We start from the raw sequence: 26,891 nt of genomic DNA on the forward strand, positions 1-26,891 counted from the left end.
CACTTTGTAAGCACCCATGGACATGGTTTGACATCACAAGGCTAACACCTCCATGATCTTGGTCTGTTGCTATTGAAACATCTGATCATAGTTCATTGGTAAGAATTTGCGTTATAAGACGGTGTTCCTGGACACCAACAACAACGAGTACTGCGTCGTTGCAACTGTGATAAAAAGTGCCTACAATATACGTTAGAGGTTTGAAGACAGGTAGATGAGACTTGTCAGCCCGGCTTAGCCCGTTGGCACGTCATAGAGTCATTAGTAGACGTCTGCCCAGTTGCCTCCTTCGATCTGCTAGTACGTGAATACTCCTTTTGTGATTTTCGTAATGATTATGAGACATCTTATTTGTGGTAATCATAGGTTTGCCAAAATTTTGGGCCGGGTCTCATCACAACTGGGTGGGTGATCTTCGGGGTGATCAGCCCTAAACAGTATGTTTCCTGAGGCAGCAGCAGCAGCAGCCAAAATCCACAAGTATTGAGTGGCTCGGCTATGGCCTTTTAACACGATGGCTAGACAATAGCATAGCGTGAGTCATCCTATTGGGAGGGGGGGGCACCAACCACGATGGTGTGTGGGGGACACCGCACAGTGATATGTAAGACCATTAGTAGCCCGTGATATAAGTTTCCTGCGACAGATGTCGCGTTCACTTCGGCAGCAATTTCGTGTCTCGCGGTGAATATCGGTGCTGTGCTGCTATTTCCCGCTCAAATGATTAAGCTCGTTCAAGACCTATTTTAGTCTTTTGTTCTCATTCAATGTTTCGGCAAATATGCCCTACTTGTTGGTGCAGAAGACGGTGCGAAATCCTGTCCCACTTGAAGAAAAAAAACGCCCGTAAGACGTCGTACTACTGGCCTATTATTATTTGTTACAGAATAAGAGATTTAAAAAAAGTATTTATATCCTATTCGTATATTTCCGGTAAGCTACCAATATTATAATTTCAGCCTGCTCTATCGTTGCTTACATTTATATGGCAAGAGAGATTGCGATGTTCCATACGCCATGCGTCGTACGTTCATTAATACTGGCGTTCAAACGTGCGTATAAACCGCTAGTCTCGGTTCCAAGCTGGAATGTATTCTTTCGTTACGAAGGAGCACAAGGGACTGCGACCAACGCTTGTGCAGATGATATCTGGTCATTGGCGATCGACTAACAATCTACGCGTATGAATGAAGTCAACTTTTCACAAATCACTGTTGCTATATAGTAATGATTTCACACAAACAAAAGTATCGCAATTAGTAATTTCCTTCGTGTGTTCAATATCCTTGACTGTCTTTATTAGAAGAATTCATTCCGTACATGCAGAATCTTCAATACTGGCTAAATAAGTGACCTCGCACCGTCATAGGAGAGTGGTTTTGAATAGTTAGACCGACATACGGTCACGGTGTATGGGAATCGCAACCTCTGACATTAGTCATTGCATCTGTCTTGCATGGTATGTTAAAGCCTTAATGTACGATCTTTTTAAATTTTTAGATTTTTCTTTTTTTCTTCTAAAATGATAATATGCAATCATTATGAAAGTTCCCAATACATTTGGACGCGAAAACATTGGGAATTTGCAAAGAAACAACATCATTATCACTCGAAACATCTCGCACTATTTGGATTAGGACAGCGAGTGCGGCCTCAGAGTTAGTCTCCTACGCGGCCAGTTTGGTTACGCTCCCTCCACATGTGGAGGGAGCGTAACCAAGCTAGTTTTGTACGAGACTACGGTTTGCGATCGTGGCCGACATAAAGTCATAATCTAAAAAATTATGACTTTATGTCGGACCAACAGAAAATCGTCCCGTTTTACTACAAATAGGACGAATTTGACAGTTTGCTCATAGATTTAAGTTAGAACATGTGTAAGTATTACAAATATGCCAAAAATCGGTTTTGAAAAAATAAAGGTAAATTCTGAAAAAGATCGTACATTATGACTTTAAGGGACGAGTATATATTTAATCACCAAGTATATGTGTTCCTCTCCATTACATAGCGTGTTTGGAATCATTCTGTTCCAGATTGATTTGTCTTTGAAATCGTGTTGTCTCTTGACTGCATAGTAATAGAAGTAACAAGGGCTTTCTTCCGATTCCCAATTACTGAGGACAAACTATATAAGTATGGATTGAGAGAAGAGTTAATAGGTAATATGAAAACAACAATCCAAACATACATCTCCACAGGAATCGTAACTAACCCTGTCTGAGACAATATACCCATGATGATTACGGGCATCCAGCACACGAAATCCGTACCAACTATGACCGCCATTTTAATAGCCATTTTTTTCTCATCGTCTCGTGCTTGCCTACTTACACGCTTGGATGATCGACGAAAGGACTCAAAAATAGCCACATAACAACCTAAAATAATCAGAAAACATAGGAGATTCACGCCTAAGAATAGAGCAATCGAATAGTACCAAGCAGGTTTGGTGTTGCTAGCTGTTGGAGCCGTGAATGTGCCATTGGTAAGTAACGTCACATCGAATCCCTCAGATGTAGTGAAACTGGTTGGTCGAGTGATCAATGGCAAACCTATACATACATCTGACAGATCATAGACATCACTTTCAGGCCCCGCGAATACGGTAGGTATTATACTGATAATTAAGGATATTCCCCACAAAATATAAACTATTACATGTGATGAATGTTGCGTTAATTTGGCACCGCTGAAAGGGAATGCAACGCAAATTAGCCGGTCGACGCTTATCAAGGTGATAAAGAAAACGGATGCTTCACTGGATAGGAGCGATATAAATCCAGCAAATCTACACAGATTGCTAGCTCGCCACAGATCTGACTCAATAAAATACTCATCACCATAGTAGATATCTACTGCGGCTATTATCAACATATACAAACCCATCAACAAATCTGATATAGCAAGGTTTAAAACAAAAGTGAGTGGACCGCTTGAGTTCGATTTCCCGCCTTTTCACGTTGTCGCCAAACAATTACAAAAATATTGCCAAAAAGGGCGCTAAATCCTAGAATCCACATAAACACACGAAGCACTGTCATCTGCATCAGACTACCGCATGAAAACAGAGGCGGTTGTGGCTCAAGTGATACGCATTCTTCAAGCTTGTCAAAATGGCAGCAAAGTCTATGATCATCTTCGTATCTGTAATACAGAAGACGTAATGGAATTTATATGGTACTTATTTTTTGCCGAAACATTAAGCTAATTAGATTATTGTTACCTGATATTTGTCAAGATCGTGTTTTTACAATTACTTGAGTTTAACAGTTAAGTGATCTTTTCCCTAGACTTACAGTTTTTGCAGATTTTCCAAACCAATAACACCGCCTGTTTCTACAGCAATCCTATCAATACCGTCAACGTTCCGTACCAAAATGCTGTAATGCGTATAAAAATATATAGTTTAAATAACAATACAGTATTCAAAGTAAAGATTATTACCACAATCAACTTTGCGTGTAAGTGGTTTAAATTAATTCGGTAGTTTAATTTCTAATTCATATAGCCTTATCTGAGTCGGAGATTACTCACTGATATGTCTTTTAAAGAAATATGTACACTCATAGAAATTGTTCGTTGGCATTACTCAGTAAGTTGATGTAAGTCGTTGCGTCAACTTTCCGAGTAATGCCAACGCGTACAATTTTGAGTAACGCTGACTCGATATCATTATGTTGGTCGCACTCATTTGCAATAACCTTATTGAGTTGTTACAACTCAGAAAATGAAACTAGGTTAGCATAATTTTCTAGAGGTGTGCTACTGCTATAGTATACACAATTTTGCACTGATTACAAAAATAAATATTTGAATACTGCTTATTGTGCAGAAAATGATCCAATTACGTGAATTAAGTAACAAAGTACCAAATTGGAATAACTCAAAACAATAAGTACCAGTAACTTAATATGAACGAGTTACATCAACTTACATGTTGAGTTACAATAACTCAGCTAATTGGTTCTTTGAACTATGTTTATTTTCTAAGTTCCCTGAACTTGAATTCAGAAGTTGGCATTACTTAAAAAGTTGACGCAACGACTTACTTCAACTTTTTAAGCAATGCCAACAAAGTTGATTAGTTGACGAAACGTTTTGAGCTTTTTCAGCATTTTTTAAATTCGGATAACTAAAATGAATTTTGTTTGGGCAACATTTACACTATTTTTGAGTTGTCCAAACTTACTCCTTTTGAATTGCGCCAACAAGGCGAACAAGTCATTTCTATGAGTGTACTTTTATAGATTATAGTCTTTCTATGCCGCGTGTATCTTTTCGTGTCTTTTTGTAACTTACAGTGTGTTCAATTTCTGAAGATTATGAAAAGCCTCTTTTCTGATCGTAGTAATTGGAACATTCCACATATATCTAAGAAAAACAAAAGTATTCATTGAGAATTTAATATTGGTAATTTATTTCATCAATTTGACATGAAAATGTTTGATGTGATGTAAGACAAATGACTGCGGGTAGCACTAGATACTACCAAATCGGATCAGGGCCTTTAACAAGATATTTTATTTTAAATATATAGGATACTTACAAAACTTCTAAACTGACGAGTTCAGAAAATCGTTTCGGTTCCAAAGTTTGCATTTTATTATTTGACATGTCACTGTAAGATACACACAAAAAATTTATTCTTCTACTTCGTACTTTATTCTTCTACTTCGTACTAACTTCTACTGCTTCAAACTTCTTCTAATATACACTTCGTACTAACATCTCTTCTACACATTATCACAAATTAGTATAACTTTCGTCGTCGGCATCTACGTCATGACCACTATCACAAACATTATCTTCGTCGTCGACAAATCGTTTGTTCTAATATTTTTCTTTCAACGTTTAACACCGATTGTATTTTTTTCAATACATAAGAAGATGTGACTTACAGGCTTACAACGTTTTCCAGTCCATCAAATACCAACATCTCTATGTGACTTATGTTATTGTTGGTTAGAGATCTGGAAATCATACATAATTCAATACATTTAATAATAACTTTACCGCAGTCTACATTGAACAATTTGAGTTATGTCGTGTTAATCTCATACAGAGGCAAAGCTCAAAATTATTCATTGTTCATTTTTACGGACTTGTTGCTTAAATCATCTCCAATGTATTTTTCTAGTTATAAGGATTCAGAGAGAGTGTAATTTGCATGACCTATCTGCGACGAAAAGGCTTCAGTGTAATTTTATTTGCCTATTTCATTGCGTGACCAAGATAACACAAGTCTTAGCTATGTAAGGTATGCTTTAATTTAACTGTTTCTAACATACAAAAATAAGCATTGATATTTCAATGTCTTAGAAAAGGTCGGTTTCTGAACACGTATTTGGTGCGCAAATTATGCACAATGTCAATATCAGGATGACCGTGTTTTACTTACAATATGTGTAGTCTGCTTAGTCCTTTGAAAAATCCTTGTTTTAAAATAGGAATATCAGCACCAGAAAGTTCCCTGAATAAAAATAAAATAAAATATTAACAAACAATAAATAATATAGAAAATCTGTTGGTATAGTGAGGTGACAAAACGTATGAATATCAAATGATAAAAAATATTTTTGACTTCATTGCTCTTACAATATTGTTGTCGTTCTTGCCAGTTTTTTCACAGTGTGTGTTGTCCATCCATTAACACAGTGTACAGAGAAGCGTTTGTTCTCTAAGCTGCATTCACATTGTGGCGGACAGCGTTTGATATCTGAAAGTAAAATAGTAGGTTCGATTCCAAACCATAATGCGAATGCAAGCCAAAATAACTAGAGTTTTGCGTAAACCGTTGAATATCCACTTAAAAACCACTGGATTATGTTTTGGAATGTTGTACTGGTGCTTATATTATATAATTTGGTTACGTTTGTTTGCTTTTTTTTTTACAAATATTGGCTATCTATGTCAGATAGATGAAATATATTAATATTATGAGGTGAAAGATGGATTGTTCAAACCATTTCACGAAAACATGTTATATACACTTGTAAAGAACAGGACATGTAAAGAGTAAGCAACTGGTCATTAATACCGAAACAAAATTATGTGGTACATTCAGCATAAATTTGTATAAATACCTTGATATTTCGGCTTTAACTTACATCCCTCTTTAGAAGTCCACTGATGTGGTTGTGGAAGCGTCGTCTGCTGATAACCTGCTGACTTTCGGTCTGATTCAGTTATCGGAGACAACACCACCAGTGACCTTCTGATGAGGCATGTAGGTTACAGCCAGAATATAAAGGTATTTATATAAATTTGTTCTGAAAGCTTTCTACTGTTTCGTAAAATTAATTAATTAAACAAACCACATTGTTTCTCATCATCTCCTGTTGGACAATCCGCCGTCCCGTCGCACACGGCATCTTGAGTAATACAAGGCCTAGGAATGGATTGGTTAGATGGTGTGTCGCAAAGATAAGACCCTGGACAAGTAACATTATCTATGAATGAGAGAGCGTAAAAAGGTGTTTAAATAAACTCAAGTTTGATTCAAATTACAATTATTAACAGTTTGAAGAGAAGAAATAGGAACCCGGTTATTATAACAAATTAAAGATCCTTCTTTTCATTGGGAGCACCAGTGGTAACACATGCGGTGCTCCCAATGAAAATATGGATTTTTAATTTCTGGCGCTGTTATTGCAGAGTGATCTATGTTATTGTAAAGTTTAACATAATAGATTAGAGAGGGCGTTTGCTTTGTACTGGGCGTCGCCATTTTGTGCGATGTGCCATATGCCAACCCGAGCAGTTTGCCATAGTCGCAGGGAGTTCTAAGGTTTATACGTCAATAAGATATATTTTATTCTAAAAAATTGCTTACATTCGTCATAAAGTTATAAATCATTTCCAGTCATCTATGATAGATTATCTTAATACATATTTTAATAAATAATTTATGCCAATTTTCATATCGATTACATACAGCATTCCATCTCATCCGTCCAATCCAAACAGTCATTAAAACCATCACATCTTGCCGACAAATCTGCACAATAACCATTGGTACATCTAATGTCATCCTCTTGGCATATGTATCGGTAACCTAAATCAAAATCAAATGATATCAAATGACATCAAACCAAATCTTCACAAATCTTCAAAACAGATTTTAAATTACAATTTCAAATCACAACATACATAAATTTAAGTGAAATAGAGTTAGTAAAAAGATGGAGCAAGAAAGCCAAAAAAGTACCTCATATTACCATTATATATACAACTGTTTACATTTATGTTGTATTAGGTTCATCTGGATTGTCAATTATAACTGTTTGATGGGAATTCATACTATCAAATCCAATTTTTGGTGACATACCTTGTTACAGTTTCATGCTGCTACGAAGCACTTCATCAGACTGGCAACCTTGCTTCTTCTTCTTTCCTGAAGTTGCAATGGTAAACATCTCTGTTCATGGAAAATATTCACTCACAGAAGTAAATAAGTCTGCTATTACAGACCACGTTGCACAAAACAACCATGTCATAGGTTGGGAGGACGCCAATATTAAATCAAGGGAGACCAACAGGAACAAAAGACAGATTAGAGAGGCGATTTGGATCAGGCGGCGAGGGCGAAACACCATGAACAGAGATGAAGGGAACTATTTCTTACCGAATATTTTCGACCAGCTTCTGGCGCCGCCACCGGTGCAGCAACTTCAGGAAAGAAGAAGAAGCAAGGTTGCCAGTCTGATGAAGTGCTGCGTAGCAGCATGAAACTGTAACAAGGTATGTCACCAAAAATTGGATTTGATAGTATGAATTCCCATCAAACAACTGTTTACAGATCATCTGTTGCCAAAGAGAACAGTTTTGTGAAATACTTATAATTGCAAATCAACGATAGAATTCAAATATATATTTAACACGTTACTGTTTTTGAGAACATTTTCCTAAACGGATTTTATCACCATTTTTCCTGCGGCAAGGAAAAAAAACTGACATATTAAAGAGACATCTTATAAAATAATATCAAGAAGGTCAATAAAGGTGCTGTCAGATTTTCCTATTTGCTTTCTTACCATCAGTTCTTTCCATACTGAATAGATCTAGATGAAATCCTTGCCTAGTACCAGAACGATCAGTCACAATTGCCATCCACAATTTTGATTCTTTTGACGAAATCGCGCGTAATTTCAAAAATCCGGTAAAAGTATTTATCAAAGTCGAGTCGTCACTTGAGTCATCGCCATTGCCAATTCGCAATACATCATACCCCCGTTCAAGGTCAAATTCGATAAATTTTGCCCAAACAACAGCGGTCTCATCAATGGATGTTGCAGTCACAATCCATTGACAGATTAGATCGTTAGGGTAGTTGCTTGGATATCCTGGCGACGTCAAATTTTGAGTTTCATTTAACTGAAGATACAATGATCTTGCCCCACATTCTCCTGAAGAAAAATTAATCGTCACGAATGTTAATAAGTAAGAAAAGTACAGACTCTTATATCAAGTACTTTGCTTCGAAATTTTATACTAATATATCGGCAAGGTTTTTTAAAGTCGCCAAGTTGGCCCATATCAAGCCACGCATTGCTCCAGTTTGTTTATCTACACTAGGTTGGTCCGTATGGGACACACCTGTTTCATTGCAACATAATACAATGGACATGTGGGGTTGTATGGGTACAAAAATGGAATAACTCTCATAACATTATCAAGGCCACCTGACTTTCAGCAATTCTTCTTGACAATTTTCTTTCCTAAAGGAACTCCTTCCCTGTCCCTGAAATGACCAGTTTACAAGTTTGTAAGACAGTCAAGGGCAATATAATGACACAGATTGGGGAATTCGTTGCATCAGATGACCTTATTATTCGGTCCAACTGTCCAGAAAGTGACCTTCGCCTGATGTAATATGATATCAAATGTTGACAGCTGGTAACAAGTGTCATGCTTGTGGCATTTGTGGCTTATGGTATAAGATTGGACTGATTTGTTTAATGAGTTTGTAGCGTAATATTCATAAGGTCCACTCCCAGGTGTGACTTTGTAAAACCTAGCCTGAACTATTTACCACAGTCAGCCTCGTCTGATTCATCAGGGCATACCGGTCGTCCATCACACTTATGTTGATTGTGGAGGCACACCAAGCCTGGACCTGATTCGCAAGGAAAATCGTAAGCATTGCAGGTAAAGTTTTCTGTGGAAATTAAATATTTTCATTAATAACATCATCATTGTCATTCATAATCATCATCATAAATTATTCCACTCTTGATTTTGCGATGATCCTCCGTTTACCGCAGGGGGAGTCTTTACTTGTATTGCCCCTCGTCTGTATTCATGACGATACCGTGGTTCCTTATTTAATTTATTTGATTCTTTAATTCAGCGTATTTGTCAGTATCTTTGATAATCTCGTCTGAAGTCAATGATAATAATAGGTCGTCGTCTGCAAATCACCATTCGCCATCTTCCAACTTACCTGATGCTTCTAGAATCGTAAATTGAAGTAAAAATCCATTTGCGGAAATTATGTAGTCACTTTCAAATCTTATCCACGCAGTGTTACTTGGACTTATTACAGTCAATGGAGGCAATCGTCCAGTCAATGGTAAAAGGGTTGACGTAGCATTGTCAGAATCAATGCCTTCCCCAACATAGACATAATCATAGCGATATTCAACGTCGACTTCTTCAAAGTTTAAAATCAGTTGTGTGAATTCGGGCGATTGTATCAACCACAGACACATCATACTATTGTCGTAATTACCAGGAAAGTTTGGTGATGTCAATTCCCCGGTTTTGTAATTCGTTGACAAATGAATAATCGTATCTCCACATGGAACTTGAGAAATATAACAATATTGCAAAAGGTTTTGAAATAATTTTATTTTGACTTCAAAATGTAAAAGCTCTTTCAAGTGTATACACAGAATCATCGATACAACGGCGCACAGTGGGCCAGAATCGCCTCAAAGTGTGCCAAAATTATAAACGGACAATCAAACGCATACAAACATGGTAAAATGACTATATTAGGGGTTTTCGAGGCTGCAGAATTCAATGGAAGCATTTTTAGAAATGTATGACGTCATCAAAATGCTGAACGGTGATTGGTCGGTTATTTTTACAACAGTATTTCAGATGATATATGTTAAAATTTTAATTGAAAAAGCAAAATAGGGGTTCCAAGGGGAGCAAAATTCAATGATGACATTTTGGAAAGCGTATGACGTCATTAATATGCTGATATATGATTGGTCAATTATTCCTCCCGCCATAATTCAAATGCCTGTGTAAGAATTATTATAAAACTTTCAAATCGGGGGTTTTAAGGACTGCGGAATCCAATAGAGCCATTTTCCAAGGCATATGACGTCATTAAAATAACGAGCCGTGATTGGTTAATTACTCTTACAACAGTGATTCAAATGTCCGATTGGAAAAGTATTATCAAATAGCATATTCAAGGTTATACGGATTGCAAAATTCACTGACGGCATTTTCTAATACGTATGACATCAATAAAATGCAGACATTGTAATTGTTTAATATAAGTAAACAAACAACCAGCCAGACTAAATGTTGGGGTGGGCCTGGGGTGGGGGAAAATTTGTAGGTGATTCTTCCTGCCGGACTCCAAAACGTTGCCATTGTCTTAAACGTAATTTTGGCCCTAATTTGCAACCCATTAATATACCAATTTCCTTGAAAAAGCAACCGATTTTGCTCAAATTGGGTGCTTTTACCAATATGTTTATCAAAATACACAATAATACTGGGCGTTTTCGTCTATGGTGAAAAACCACCCATCGCTTTATCAAAATTGGCAAAAAAGCACCCCAAAAGGCAAGCACATAATACGTATACCATGTCAATGGAAGATCCCCACCCCGGATGTTACAACTTCAACGTCATCACAAACGACAATAAATAATTTGATTCAAATTGCAATTCTCCATTACAGACACGTGATTTGGTCGTTCGCTATAAATGCGAATGTGAATTAGATTTTTTTCAAGTAGGCCTAGACGTAATACCAAATCTAGATGTCACATTTAAAATTGGCAGACCATGGGGTTCTTGTGTCTTGAGTTTCTTTCATGCATAAATTCTATAATTTATATGAATGTTCAAAGCAGAATAGAATGTGCATGTAATATATGAATGCACGTTTCAATCAAAAGGCTAATGAGGTTAGAATAGACCTAGGCCTACTCTAATTCCCTGATATTCATAATTTTAAAAACAATTATTTTTCCGACCAAAACGACCACAACTTTATCACATGTCCTTAATTTCAGCACAGAGCTTAGGGTTTTTCATATGAACTGTGAAACTGAGCTACTTTCATGAAATTGTTTTATGATATATACCATTATCATGATTAAAACGTCACAAAACTAATCCAAAAACTAATCCAAATGTATAGTTAGCATATGCCTTGTGATGCTGCGTATATCAGGCTCTTTTTCTTCTAAAAGATCATGTGCTTTCCTTTTCTTTGAACGATCGACAGTGCCTCCCACATATTCGATGGACGTCTCGGCCCTTCTAGGAGGTGCTGGTGCTGATGAAGTTCCTTCAGAATGAGCAGTGCTACGAACCTCTGCAGCTGAAAGTTCAGCTGCTGCATTGGAGTTCTTCATCAAATGTCAGTTTCCGGTTAAAGGCCCATTCAGTGATTTGCTCATCCGGACGATCGTAAAAATCATCAAAATTCAGATTTTGGTACCTTTGTAATTGGCATAGATGTGCTAACATAGCCTGCTAGTGGTTCGGTCGAAAGCCGTGTATTTTAGACAAAATAAAGCATTTGCATGATTCTGGACTTTTGATACTGACAGTACAAAAGTCCGACTCGAGATCGAAAGAAGCTCACTCTCCACGTACCAACACGCGTTGCGTATTGTTTCTACTACTTATTACATCAGTAGCTACTATTTTAAACAAAATACACAATTTTAACTGTTTTTCATATTTGAATTGACCGTTAGTTTGCCTCGGTGACCTTTAATTGCTTATTTTGTTTTCTACTACAAAATTGTAGCTTAAAAGCGTCTGTTTTAAATCAATTTAGACTCTACTTCCCCGTGTTAGAAACACTGGACTAGGAAGTTTTTCCAGTCGATTGGTGGCGCACTGTACGAAAATCTCGATTTTCTCAGAGTTGAAGTAGAAAACCTTTCTAAAACTTCTGTTTTTTGACTAATTTGTCGATGTATTCAGGGGAAAAGTGGTTTAATGAAATTCTGTAGACTTATTCTTTATTTCTAAGCAACTCTGACAAATTTCCATTTTTTTTTAATGTTCCTGTGAAATCACTGAAAGGGCCTTTAAGCCAGTCTTTATTTTGAGTGTAAAATAATCCACATAGTGTCTACAGTGTCTTTTAATACCTTTCAAAATGTTAAGCTATATGTTATCTGGCAGTTCAATTCTATGATGAATGTGCAAAGCATCCATACAAACATGGTAGGGCCTATGATAAATTTATATCTGAAAGTGAGCCTGCTGCATAAGCAGCATAAAAAACGTTTTTGATAAAGATTCCATGATTTTGTTTTATCTCGAACAATGATGTTTTAAAATATTGAGACCTTATATGCTATTTCTTAGAGCAGAGTTGTAGTGAAAACCGCAAAATCCCAAGGGTATTTAAGCAATATGAGGGCGCCATGCACATGACATGATAAACCCGTACGCCGTACTGATCCATCAAAATCAGCTGAAATGTGAGCAAATAGGGTACATTGTATGGACCCTGGAATGCAGGCTGGCAAATATTTGCAAAAACCATTGCCATCAACATAGTTCTAAGACTTGTCTACAACTGATAACATTATTTTTTGAACAGGAATCGACAGGAATCCAAACTAAATTTCTATTTTTTCCCAAAATGCATATTTTTACCGTATTTCACCAAATTAGCCCCCTCATTACTCCTGATTAATACAATTATTTATATTTTGGCTTGAATGATCTGGTTTGACTACTACTAGGTATGACATATGCACAATGGCAAGACAACAGTTTCTCATTTACTAACGTTACATTAGTTGTTCTCAAAATTCACACTTTTACCATTTTAAGAGAAAATTTGACACTTTTGGGTCAAATTCATGACTAAACGACACTTATGAAATCCATCGAAACATATATTATGGGCCAAATAATATACTTCAGAATGTTTTCTTTCTCAAACAACTGAAAAAGTTTGGAAATTCCACATTCACCAAATTTTAATTTTGGCACACTTTGATTCCGCCCTGGCCCACTGTGCGGCGGCGAGATGTGACCAATTTAAACAGCAAAAATTCAAACAAATCAAGAAAACAAAAATGTGTTAGTCCACAATCAAATGTAAAGTTTATTTTACAACTCAAATTTATTATAGGCCGGAAAATATCAGAATTGTCACAGACGTAACAATTTAATTAGATGAACTTTCCGTGTACAAATCTGAAACTCAATTTTCACATTTTTAAAGCTGTCTTAACCTTCAATAAAACCATAACATAATAATATCTAAAACATTTTTGTCTCCTTACAACATAAACTTTCATCTTGATGATCTGAACATTGGGCCTTTCCATCACACACTAAAGCGGTTTCAACACATACATCACCATCACATTGCAGCTCATCTGATGAACACGAGTCTGTAAAACGTAACAAAGTAGAATACCGTAAAACCCCGTCTACAAGCATATAGTGTGCTTCTGATGAAAGCTACATTAATCCAGTCGCCATTATGGAGTTTGAGCAAATAAATTACGGATCCAAGCATATACAAACAAGTATTATTTTAAGACCGATCAATTGTATTGGTATATTAACGCTTGCTTCGAATTATTTAAGCTTTTATAAAAAACACTATATATGCTTGTAGACGGGGTTTTACGGTAGTAGTTTATCTTGCTACATATTATCTGTAATAAGAATATACCTTTATGTCATCGACAGTGGAAAAATGATATTCCCTTATGCAGGTCAAACCTACAATTGACCAGGTCAGGTTGGCTCGTCATGGTGGCCAGAGAAAGTTCAGTCGACGCAACCCTGGTAGGAATCTAATTCGGCCCATACCTCAGATTGCCTCATAGGTACTCAATATTAAATATTGCGGTTCTGTTTTTAAGTCATTTTTATTAACCTCTAATGGAAAGCAGCCCGAACGGCCCAAAATGTTACGACCCATTGTGAATTTGAATTTTCCCGACGCTTCCTACATGGCTAATCTGATTTAAGTATATTGACCAAACTATTAGGAGCACCAATATCTCTAGGATCGGCGTAATTCTTACCACATCCTAATTCGTCACTGAGATCCACACAATCGATGAATCCATCGCAGACTGATGATAAAGCAATACAATCCAGCCCTGACGAACATGCAAAGCTCTCATTGGAACAATCTGAAAATAAGCAGTTTCGCTCTTTAAAGCTGCTAAGATAAACCATATGTAAGTTATCCGATATTTACATAAATACATAATTATCATAATTATAAATAAAGTACGTTACCTAAAAAGAAAGATTCTAAAAGAAGAGTAATCCGAGCTGTGGAATCGTGAAGCTTTGCTGTTATCCATATTTGGTAAGCTTCCGCCCAAATAACCTTGGGTACTCTGAGCCCGTCACCTTCGAAAATAGCCGTTGACTTTGCCATTATTTTATCTCCTGTTCCAATTGTTACCACTGAATTACTATATCCTGTAAGTAGGTTATACTCCTCAAATGTTATCCGTACCATCTTATCAGGTTGGGTTGTAACGGTCCACACACACTCAAGATATCCAGAGTGTGTGAAATTATATATCATATTGTCTAACAAAACTATTTGCTGATTACCGCAGATTTCTGCAGAGATAGAGAGGAACGAAATAACATTGTGAAATGAATTTGAACGAGTTTGAGGACAAGACAACATTTACGCTATAGACACCTAAAACAAATCGTCAACATCTGACACCAATTGTATCAGGCAAAGGTTACCTTTTATTGTAAAAAATGTCGCTGAAATGGTTATGTAACATTTGATTCTTTCTCTATATTTTATTTTCTTGTACAACACTTACCTGGACAATTGGCTTCATCACCGAAATCAGAACAATCTGCTCTATAATTACAAACTGCTTTCTGGTCAACACAGATTGGCTCTGATTCACACATCATTCTACCACCACAAAGATCTAGCGGAAATATAAAATAAATGCCGGGAATAAATGTCAGTTGTCCCATATCCAAGGATCGTTTATAAAACGTTGTCGTTTAATACGATGGTTATCGATCTAAACGGAAATAAACACAGAGCATGCGTGCTATTCACTTTTCTTGAAAAAGCGATCAAGAATAAATTCGGCTTTCAACCCTTCGTAGACAGACATCGTGAGAACTGAGAGACATGCTAATAAGTAGGGTATAACCATAATGGCATATTGTACTGACATAATTTATATCGGATATCTATCACCGCGGGCGGTAGTTGATGCTTCAGAGAAGTCTGTCGTAGGTGGCATACTTTCATTCACTGTATAATTACTCCCCAAGTTCTACGGCCCCGAGACCTAGAAATCATGCGAGTATATTGAGGGGGGGGCTTTGTTTGCATGACGATGGAGATGATTTGATTATGAATTAGTTTATTATCCCCGGAAAGCACAACCCATACATATTACCTAGGATCTCCTCCCACCCCCCCCCCCCCCCTTCACCTACGCTATATAACCCCCCTGCACCACATTCGATATTTAATCTCCCTTACACACTAAATTCCACTCCACTCTTGAGCTCTCCTCCCCCTCCCACTTCCAATGCTCTCTCCCCTCTGTTTCTTTCTGCCTCCCCTTACACCCCCATACCCTATTCCCCCCTCTCTCTTCTCTCTTCTCATCGAGTAATGAATAAAAGTCAATTTAAACCAGCCTAGATATTGGAAGTCATATAGCTTTCTATTATATCGATCCTATGCCTAGGGTATTTCCAAAACTAAATCACGCTTTCAAATGTAGATTGACTTGTTCGACTTCTCTGCTCGTGAATATTGCACTGCGAGATTTAAAAACTTCTTTTTGTATAATTTGATCAAGGTAACTTCAAACCTGATTTCCGATTATAATTATAACAAACTGAATTGAAAACCGAAACGGCTTGCTTTAAAGGGTACAGACAAAGATATCGATAATGACGTCACTCAAGAGCTTAGGAGGATAATAGGAAACCACGTTACCAAACCAAAACTAAAACTCAATATTTGAAATGAGGGATTGTGGCATCAAGACACGAGGTACAGTGTCACTTACCTGTACCGTGAACCTGATCAATCATAAGCTCAAAGTAGCCATTTCGATACACATCGCAAGAAGCAGTCTGGAGAGACACCCATATGGTGCTATTCGATGATACAAGCCCTGTCCCCGACGACAGACTTCCTTTCAGATCAGCAAAAATTGTATGTTTATCCTGTGGATTCCCACCATTACCTAACAACAGTAATGTATCTTGCCCATACATATTAAATCTGACGATTTCTATGTATATTTTGACATCCTCATCAGTTGCATGGATAATCCACAGACAACTTATACTGCATGGATACGTTGATCCTAATCCGGGTGATTCCAAAAGAATGCTTTCATTTTTTACCATCCAAATCTCTGTAGAGCCACACAAATCACCTAAAAACAGAAATAATACAAATTGTGAAGTAAGAGATAAACTACTATTTAGGAGCATTACACTAGTTAAATATCCTAAACGTTCTGTATTATTCCTTTGAATTAGCTATGCTTTGCGTTCTTTCTGTTTTGGCTTCCATCAGTGTCCTGCGATTTTCGACAAACTGTAATTGATCTGTTGAACAACGCTCAATTCACAGACGTCGTTTGGTTCGAAATCAATCTTCCTCTCTTGGCTTATTTAGTTTGCTTGCTTGTCATGGTCGAACTTTACAGCAATGTATACGTACTACAGGATAATTCGTCATCAAACATGTCACATTCTGCCGTTCCATTACAAAGAGCCGACTTGTCGACACATACTCCCGATGAACAGCGGAATTGGTCTGGTGTACACGGAGCTAAAAGATAAACATGATAAATGAAAACAATTTTATGATATGGAATTGAAATTAAACAATTTCATCATTATCATGACATATATTTGGTTGACATAAATATAATAGTACCAAGTATTACTGTGAATAGCATAATATTCTGCTGATCGTTTAAATGTAATCCTAATAAGATTTAGCAAAACTCCGGCACCATTTATGAAATAGGGGTCTCAGATACTATTATATGGATCGCCATGATAACACGAGCAAGCAAATGAGCATTTCCTTTCAGATGTGTGTAAATATAATGTCCAGTCCGTAACTACGTTATTAGCTACCATCATGTCCGTACCCACTAAGAAATTCAATCCCGCTAGACACTTTCTAGAAACATTTTTGTGTAAATTGTGGTAGTCGCGAAAAATTACAAAAACTCACATCCAGGCATGTGTCTTGTGTCACAACTTTATACTTACAACATCTAGTTTCGTCACTAAAATCCCGACATTGGACATGTCCGTCACAAATGAATGAAGAATTGATACATTGAAATCCAAATTCACATCGTTCTTCATTTCTCCTACAATTTCCTTCTACTGAAAAACCCAAAAATGACAAAATATCAAAGAAGTTATCGCACTACCGTATTATTATTGCTATGTAATCAACAAATTCTGGGAATCAATTAGGTTTGCGTTTACATTATATTAGCCTTCATGCACTTCATATAGGTAAACCTGGACCTCTGTAATCTGCTTTGCATGCGCATTTACTCTTGTACCAGGCTTGCAAAGGTAGGAAACTATATCAAACACTTACAACTTTATATATAATGTGAAGAGATTCATCAGGTTTGTAGATAATTATAATTTGGAGTTTTCATATTACAAAACCAAACTTTTGAACACTGACCTGACAGTTTCGTATGTCTTGGACGACATACTTCCTCAGAGTGATTGGTATCCCATCATCCTCTTAGCTGCTGGTAACACAGCTCCATCCCCAGGGGGCGTGGTCTTGAGGAGAGGGTCATACACATGACTGAGATGATAGGCCCCCTCGTCTCTGTTCATGACGGTAGGACCTCTCTTGCGAATCCATATTGATTCTCTGATGAAGCGAGTACTCGCATCACACTCCTTCTGTAACACTTTTGTATCGTCCCAGTTTATTACATGGTTCTGTTGAATAGCATGATCTGCTATGGCTGACTTGCTTTGTTCTGTGACCGACTCTTTTCTGGTCTGGCGCGTAAAGTTCTTTTTGCTCCTTTCCAATTTTTCTGTTTCTTTCTGATGTTCCTTCAGCCGGGTGTTTAATTTTCGGCCGGTTTCTCCCACGTAGGTGCTGTCACAGTTTTGGCAAGGTATTTCATAGATACAGTCCGTTTTATCAAGCGAATCTATTTTGTCCTTCGGGTGCACCAACAGCTTCCTCAATGAGGTGTTCGGCTTCATGGCGGTGGCAATGTTATGCTTCCTAAACACCCGATTGGCTCTCTCAGCCACACCTTCCACGTATGGTATAACTACCAAACCCTTGGTTTGTTGCGACGGGTCTTTGGTTTTAGTTTTGGAGGATTTAGCAGGTTTGTCTCTGATCTTCTTTTTGACAGATTCAACAGTCCACTCTGGGTAGCCGCACATCTTCAATGCCTTCTTGATGTTGTCTTCCTCTTTTTGCCTGTCTTCTGGTTCTGTGACGATCTTGTCCATTCTATCAAGTAATGTGCGAACTACCCCCAGCTTGTGATATATGGGGTGGTGGGAGCTAAAGTTGAGATACTGGTCCGTGTGGGTCGCCTTACGGTAAACCAGTAATTTGACTGAGCCATCCTCTTTTCTGACGATGAGTGTGTCTAAAAACGGGATGCGACCCTGCTCTTCCTTCTCGTAGGTGAACTTTATACTGTCTGTTGGATCAGTGTTATTGAGATGGTCTGTGAGGTTGTCAACTTGATTGTCTTTCACTATTTCAAGGATGTCGTCGACATACCTCTTCCACAGCCTAGGCTTACACTCTATGGGGGCCAGACCAGAAAAGAGTCGGTCACAGAACAAAGCAAGTCAGCCATAGCAGATCATGCTATTCAACAGAACCATGTAATAAACTGGGACGATACAAAAGTGTTACAGAAGGAGTGTGATGCGAGTACTCGCTTCATCAGAGAATCAATATGGATTCGCAAGAGAGGTCCTACCGTCATGAACAGAGACGAGGGGGCCTATCATCTCAGTCATGTGTATGACCCTCTCCTCAAGACCACGCCCCTGGGGATGGAGCTGTGTTACCAGCAGCTAAGAGGATGATGGGATACCAATCACTCTGAGGAAGTATGTCGTCCAAGACATACGAAACTGTCAGGTCAGTGTTCAAAAGTTTGGTTTTGTAATATGAAAACTCCAAATTATATTTATATAATAATGATTATTAATAGTAATAGGTGACCCACCTGATTCATTGTAACTGAAAATATCCAAATCAAATCCTCCGTGATCAAAATTGTAAGAAGTACTAGCATCTAGAAGAATCCAAATCACTGTTTCCTTGTAAACTACTGGTCAAGGAACAGTCCCTCCATTAAAGCGATGTCGAACACTATGTTCATTACTAGCGTTGTCTCCAACACCAACAATCAAATATTGAAATCGAAGATCGATGTATTTAATATCGATTACAATATCGAATCCTGGCATTCCTTTTACCAACCATATACACGTAATTTGAGGAAAGAATTGAGTTGTGAAGCTAAAAGTACTCAGATATTTCTTTTCCGTTCCATTTAGTTGAATCACAGATTCTCCACATGGAGCTAAATAAAAAATGATAAATAAGAAAGGTCCAAACGTTTTTGTTTCCGTTGCAAGAAAATGCTGCCTGCGTTTTTAGGCTGCGATTTTTCGCTTAATAATAATTGAATGACTTTATTCTTGTTGACGTTTTCTTTAACATTAACCTCCTTTCTCGATTTTAGTGCAGACTTCATATAAACGACGATAACTCGCACTGGCTTTACGTGCACAGTTTTTTCACCTATGCACGATCCTGGAACTTAGGATTGATTGCAGATATTAGAACCGGAGATGGCCCCCTTTCTCTTTTCGAATAGCTCTGACACAAACGTGCACAGGGTTTGACTCGTCCTGTAATGGGACCAACGGCTTTACGTGGCTTCCGAACCACGGGACGTCGCACACACAATACCTATATTATGCACGTGCTAAGCAGTGTATGGGGTGATGAGAAGAAATTCTACAATTTTATTCTGTAAAGTAACTGAACATAATTGTAGGATATATGACCTTATTGGAACATTTTTGGGAGAGGAAGAGAATTCTAACCTAAGGCAAGCCCAAGCCTCGAACCTTCGCCGATCGTATTCTCCCGGCCGACAGCGCAACCGCTCGGCCATCTTAACCTTCTTTTATAACAAATATATATCATAAAACGGTTAGGGTTAAAATTATACAAAATGTAGATAAAAACAAAAGATCATTAAGAAAAGAACTAAAATAAGCCAACATAATGCACATTGCACGAGAGCAACTACTGTGAAACAAACTCAACCAGGTAGAGCAAATATGAACAAGAACAAAAATCTGAAGTTGACAAATCCTCAAGCAAAGCTTTACCGGATCGCAGAGAAAGGCCTCTATCACGGGAGAGGTCAACAAAATCTACCACCACGGACCACGTAGCAGAGAAAAACATGTAATTTAGGAGGAAGCGAAAATCATCAGACACAGAGAAAAACAGAAACTGAAGAACATTAAAGAAGTCATCTCGATTCGGAAAAGAGAGGCAATACACTTAACCGAGATTAGGGCAAGCACTTTCTACCGCACATCTATGACCAGTTACTGAACTTCAAAACAGCGCCACCAACGTCAAGTTCTAATAGGAACCAGAGGATGAGGATGAGGTCATACAAATTCAATTTGAGAAAGTACAACGATCGATGTAGTATTCACTACCATGGCAATGGATGGATACAATTTTGACTACATCGCCTTGCACTACAACGTTCACGCGTTACCTATGCATTGAACCATATCATTCTGATCACTCGCACCTGTAAGATAAGTATCTTTGAATAGAGAGGTATTGTATTCAATCTATGATTGCAGACATACACAGGTGATAAGTGCAACCTGCTTGTAGTGCAGGGCGATATAGTCAAAATTGTATTCATCCATTGCTATGGTAGTTAATCCGATTTATTACGTCACTTTGACAGCGAATACAAAACGTCATTGAGATATATGTTTTATCATCTATCTATCTTGCGGACGCATCCGAGAAAGAGTTTACAATTCTTTTCCAGGAATCTCTATCAGCCATCAGATTTGGGAGGTCATTAATTTCTTGATTGACGTCCCTTGCCACACAGTCAATGTAGTTGAATGGTCTTCTTCCTCTACATGTTCGTGGAAGCCTCATACAGATGACATCTGAAATTATTTGGTCTTTTGCACGGTAGCAGTGGCCTGCAAATCTGGCTCGCCGTTGAGCAACGATGGAGGACACCTGTGGAACACCATCATAGATCTCTGCTTTGGTTTTATGTTCACGCCAGGATATATTTCGAACCCTCATCAACAGCCGCGTGTAGGTACCATCAAGACGGTCCTGAAGATCTTTCTTCATTGTCCAGGTCTCACTTCCATATAAGAGGATACTCTCTATGGAGGCTCTAAAGAAGGCAAGCTTGGTATTTCTTGATATGTTGGACTGCCAGATGGTGTGCAGCTTGTTGCAAGCTTTCCATGCTTGAGCTTTGCGAGTCAGAAAGTCTTTCTTGCTGTCGGCAACAAATGAACCAAGATATTTAAAGTCCGACACCTCCTTGAGTTGTGTGCCATCCCGGGAAAGGATTGGAGTTGGGTTCTTATCTCCATTAATACACATATATTCTGTCTTCTTGGAATTGAGAAAGAGGCCAACTTTGGCGGAAGCATCTTCTAAAGATAACAGAAGATCTTGGGCATCTTGTGATAACGTAGCTGTTAAAGCTATGTCGTCTGCGTAGTCAAGATCGGTTAGATACTTATTCTTCTCTCTGCTCGTCTTATTGGGCATGATGTCAATCCCTTTGGACTTGTCAGTGTCTATCGACTGTCTGAGGAGATAGTCTACCACTATCACTATCATCGTTATACCCAATATCTGGTGGATTTATTACTGTATCAGCAAGGTATACTTTTATGACTGACTAGAATTATTATTTATTTATTTGTTGCTTGCTGGAATGCATGCACAAGGTGTTGACGTTGTGAATATAACGTTACAGAAAAAGTTAACTCACCACAGTGTAGCTCGTCATACACATCTGGACATTCAGAGATACCATTACAAAGCGCATCTACATGTATGCAATCATCAGATCTGCATAGATACCCCGTTTCATTGCATTTTCCTGCAAACAAATAAATTCTGGTGTCACCATTTCAAAGTGTCAAAAATGTGCGAATTCAAATAACCTTTTCAATTCGTAAAACATGCTATTAGTTCTTTTGCTTATTTGGAATCCTGAGCAAAACCACAATGCTTATGAAAACATCAGCAATAATGAAACTTGATTAAATAAAACAAATGTTGGGCCCATGATTGATCCTTGAGGGACCTCGAATGTCACACAAAGCCATAAAAAGGGAGAAATTTGTCTTTGTTTAGGGTATACAGGGGAGAACATAATTGGCACCTTAGTTCGTTTGCTGTCTGCATTTAGTTTTGTTTGGTTCGGGTATTACAATACTCAAAAATGAAAGTTTCAGCCGGTACAGTTATTTCAGGGACACACTGTACTATTATTTTAGGAAAAGATAGGACTTGGCGGAGAGTCTGCAGAGACTGTTTTAATGGATCTCCGCCCGACCGTCTGTTGATTTAAAGCACATATAGCCTACTTACCACATCCGATTTCATCTGAAAAGTCCCAACAATTTGGAAATCCATCGCAGATATCGACTTCGTTTACACATTGAAGGCCCGAGTCGCATGGGAATTGGCCATCACACGTCACTACGCGAATCAACAGAGATAGTTTTGTAAATTTTTATAAACCGTGTGCATCAGTCATTCATCCTTTCAAGGTCTCGCGATCAAAGGGATACCACATGACCGGGACTACATGTTACAATCATCATCGGCATCACTATCATTATCTTCATCTTCATACAGTATATTCTTGTTCAAGACGGTCTCAATATACTATGACCAGCTGATTTCCTCAGGCCAATAAAATCAACTGAATTTTTACAATGATCATTAATATTTCGCACCATTGAAATGACAAGCAAAACGAGTACCCACAGCTATTGGCACTGTCAGTTTTATCATCATGGTATATTTTACAAACCGCGATCGGGGAGGCGAAGCCGATCGTCTTGTACAACTTGTTTAGCTCATAAATGTTTGTATGTAAATTACCCAATGCACTGATGAAATACGCTGTTTTCATTGGTGGTTGTACGATGATCAGACCGCCCATTTGTTGTCAATCTTGCGGTCGAGAAGGTTGTTGGTTGTTGTTTTTCCAATACGAAACAGCTGTGTTGACCATTTACGCGCATGCACCAAGTGCTTTAGTGGCATTTCATTATTTTCTATATTTGGTAGTCTACATAAAATCTGGAATCTCGGAGATTTAATACACATTAATCAAGAACGTATATTTGAGCACCCCTATCGCTATAGACGAATCCATCGAGCCAAGTCATGGTCAGGATTTGGTCGGCCATCTTTGGGTCCCCGCAACATCAAAAAGCCGCTTAAAAATCGATGTTAGATTATTTTGTGTTGTAAACTGTCATCATTCTTTTGTCTACGTGTAACACGGGTGATAGAATGCAGTTTAAAATACCCTCCAAGGCCGCATTATTTCACATTTTAGGTGAGATTGAGCCGACGGGGACCCAACTTTGGCAGCTATTGAGGTATAGGAATGCTTGAAATTGGATTCGTCTGTGGAGAATCGATCACTATCGTTGGCTGTTACACGCGTAACATACAGTATGTGGCCCCGGGTGGATAGTGGATACGGGCTTGAATCAAGACTACATACATTACGGCAATTAGAATAATATAAATTAAGTTCCATCAATAATTTCTTTACAGAATCAGTCAATGCTTACAGCGACTTACCAGGTGCTTCTTCTGAAACGACTAGAAATATGTTGCTGTCGCCTTTATACTTGTTGCTAATGAATTCCAACCAAACCAGAGGTCCATCGGCAGCTATAGTTTGAAAAATAGCGCTCTCTTGATGTCTCTGAAGAAATACCGATTCAACATCAAAGGAATCATTACCATATCCAATGGCAAAAACATCATAATTCCAAGTTCTCCTAAAATGGTAGTGAATCACATTTATCAGTATAATTCTGCCTACGTGACTTTGGATTATCCAGAAGCAAGATGGTTCGCGTGATGACGTGGTTAGTGTGGTATAAGAGATATTAGAAGATTGGTATCCTCGAATATCCACCAGTGTATCTCCGCAAAAATCTGAAAAAGGTGATGATGTATTATGTGCTAGTTTATTCTTGGCAATCACTTTGTATTTAGTCCTATGTGTGAACATCACCGATTGATTGAATTAGAAAGGTTGTTCAAATCACAAAATGATTATTCTCGTGACTACACGTGACCTTTCTGTCACATCCCATCTCCATTTTTTTTTTTTTTTTTAGTACCCTCTTTTATCTTCTCCACACTTCTCTTCACTCCTACATTTCTCTTTTCTTCTCTCCTCTTCCCTCCCCTCACTCCATCCTCCCCTCCCCTCTCTCTCCTCTTCTTTCACATAATTATCTTTTCATTGCCTGTTTCATTTTTATGTGATGTAATAATAATACATAAGTGTAATCAACTTACTACACATCGCTTCGTCATCTCCCATAGGGCAGTGATTTTCGAAATCACAAACTAGTTCCTTGTCAAAGCATATCAAGAAGTGATGATCACATGTATGGTGCGTTTCATTGTCGCAGGATAGATCATCTAGAAGTATATAAAATGTTTGAAATATCATCGTTCATATGGTCAATCATAATATTTACACAGCCTTTTTTTTCTTACAGGTTCTTTCTTTCTTTCGTACGTTCGTTCTCAAAATGCTACTTCTCCCACAAATTACGCAGGCGCAGGAAAGTGGCGCCACTTGCACACATGCATTGCTATTATCCAGTGTCTATGGGGTGTACACATATTTGGGTCATTAAGGTTGGTCTTAACCTTGGAATAATGGAAACTGTTGGACCTCATAACTGCTAAATTGTTGGTCTGAAGTATATAAAAGTAGACATATTTAGAATGGCAAAGAGTTGCTGAATCCATCTGTGTGGTCCAATTTGGGCAAAATTTTGGAGAAAGCATACTCTTAAATGGCAGCTACGGCAAGAAGGTGTAATGTGTGATGTCGTGTGTGTGTGTCTGTGTTTCACAACAAATAGTAGCCAAATGTGCTTTTAAACTATATATTAGTCATGCCTCATATACATTAGGCTAAGACAGGATAATGACATAAGTCGTGCCCATCCCTGGGCCAGCACCTGTCATTCCTCCTCGGTTCCTGAATGTATAGTGCTGGGCAGTAACGAATACTTAAATACAATACCGGTATACTTTCTATTATTATTCACAATCGATCATTACATAGATTAGTCAAGTTCCTTCACAACCTCACCTGTAATATTTTCCCATTGCAGAAGAAGTGCGAAACCTCTTTTAGTTACCGAATAATCAGTAACAAACGTGATCCATAGTGTGCTTTCATTTGTCGCGAATATATCAGGTGCTGATCCACCCTTGGTCCCCGATAATATCAAGTCAGCACTCACAACATCAGGAGAATGTCCGATATACAGGTAATCATAGTTGCGTTCCAGGTTGAAATCCAAAAAACTAACGACGATTTTGCCGGCCTCTTTAGCGATGATATTCCATTCACACTGTGCGTTATTTGGATAGTTATTGGGGTAGTTGACTGAAGTCAGGTTTACCTGCGTGCCGGGAGGAAGATAGATTGTGGTTGGATTGCAAGTACCTGAAAAACAAAACCAGTGTATAATAAAATTTGTTATCATGATTTAATAAGACCATCAATATCTATCGTATGGGCTATGATTGGTTGATCCTTGTAATTATATTTTGTTATGAACTGCCACCGAAAGACCATGAGGTTATTCCTGGTTAGTACGTGTATAACTTATGAAGATCTTTCCTTTGTATCGGCATGATATGATTAGTTTTATGTGCATCTCACGATCATTATTATTTAAATGATTGTGAGATTCCTTTACTCCGAAAGGTAGATTATCGTTGATATGCCAAGTTTGAAACGTAAAATTTGGCTAGTAGCTTTAGTGTTCGCAGTGGCGGTACCAGGACTGGGCTGGGGAGGGGGCACAGGGTGAAAAGCCCATGTTGCTGTTTTCTTGGGTTTTTTTGGTGAGGGTGGAAATGCCCCCGTATCACAAAAGGATGAAAGAATATTTCAGAATATGGAATGCAAGCAACCAAAACAAAGTCATAAAATATGTTGTCTATCATATATGTTACAATGTCATAATATGTTAAAAAACTGCCAGTAGAAATTCGCCGCGGATATCAGGTTTTAAGAGCATTTGAAGGATTTTTTAAAGGTAAATGTTTTAAATAACACTGATAACAAATGTCATTTGCAACTACCGCGCTAGATTTTTCAGGGATAAGAGTTTTTTTAAAACAAGAAACCATATTTATCGATAGAATTCCTGGTTCCTTGATCGACAAAGCAGCTTTTTGGATCAATTGCACATCAAATCATGCCTCTCTTCACCTGGATCATACTCTGCAACCGCAATAACGCCATCTCTTGAAAGCGTTTTTA

General features: G+C 38.0%; 2 protein-coding genes across 2 annotated transcripts; both read right to left on the reverse strand.

Moving 5' to 3' along the window:
* Positions 1-1,960: 1,960 nt before the first annotated feature.
* Positions 1,961-17,023, reverse strand: LOC140155620 (uncharacterized). Its single transcript, XM_072178533.1, is given in 19 exon segments — positions 1,961-2,924; positions 2,927-3,147; positions 3,300-3,383; positions 4,303-4,374; positions 4,550-4,621; positions 4,902-4,973; positions 5,402-5,473; positions 5,599-5,719; positions 6,318-6,452; positions 6,938-7,057; positions 8,037-8,408; positions 9,035-9,160; positions 9,446-9,808; positions 13,515-13,625; positions 14,271-14,381; positions 14,491-14,826; positions 15,045-15,158; positions 16,269-16,643; positions 16,934-17,023. Coding segments are annotated over 19 exon segments (3,804 nt in total). The 5' UTR covers positions 16,959-17,023; the 3' UTR covers positions 1,961-2,022.
* LOC140154611 (uncharacterized) lies at positions 16,978-26,873 on the reverse strand. The gene is made up of 8 exons (XM_072177179.1): positions 26,852-26,873; positions 25,707-26,066; positions 24,896-25,021; positions 24,164-24,526; positions 22,931-23,041; positions 22,326-22,436; positions 18,158-19,040; positions 16,978-17,044 (listed from the first exon to the last, which is right to left on the reverse strand). The coding sequence occupies exons 1-8, from the start codon at positions 26,871-26,873 to the stop codon at positions 16,978-16,980; spliced, it is 2,043 nt and encodes a 680-aa protein (XP_072033280.1).
* Between the last annotated feature and the right edge of the window lie 18 nt (positions 26,874-26,891).

The sequence above is a fragment of the Amphiura filiformis genome, chromosome 6, assembly GCF_039555335.1.
Source record: "Amphiura filiformis chromosome 6, Afil_fr2py, whole genome shotgun sequence".
In the NCBI taxonomy this organism is placed as follows: domain Eukaryota; kingdom Metazoa; phylum Echinodermata; class Ophiuroidea; order Amphilepidida; family Amphiuridae; genus Amphiura; species Amphiura filiformis.

What these genes read in the sequence shown, in the direction of transcription:
- LOC140154611 (XM_072177179.1), bottom strand. Translation starts at nt 26,873, where the DNA reads ATGGCGTTATTGCGGTTGCAGA. An exon ending in AGATGACGAAGCGATGTGTA is followed by an intron (nt 24,527 to 24,895) that starts GTAAGTTGATTA and finishes CACCTTTTTCAG; the next exon opens with ATTTTTGCGGAGATACACTG. An exon ending in CGTTTCAGAAGAAGCACCTG is followed by an intron (nt 23,042 to 24,163) that starts GTAAGTCGCTGT and finishes TGATTCGCGTAG; the next exon opens with TGACGTGTGATGGCCAATTC.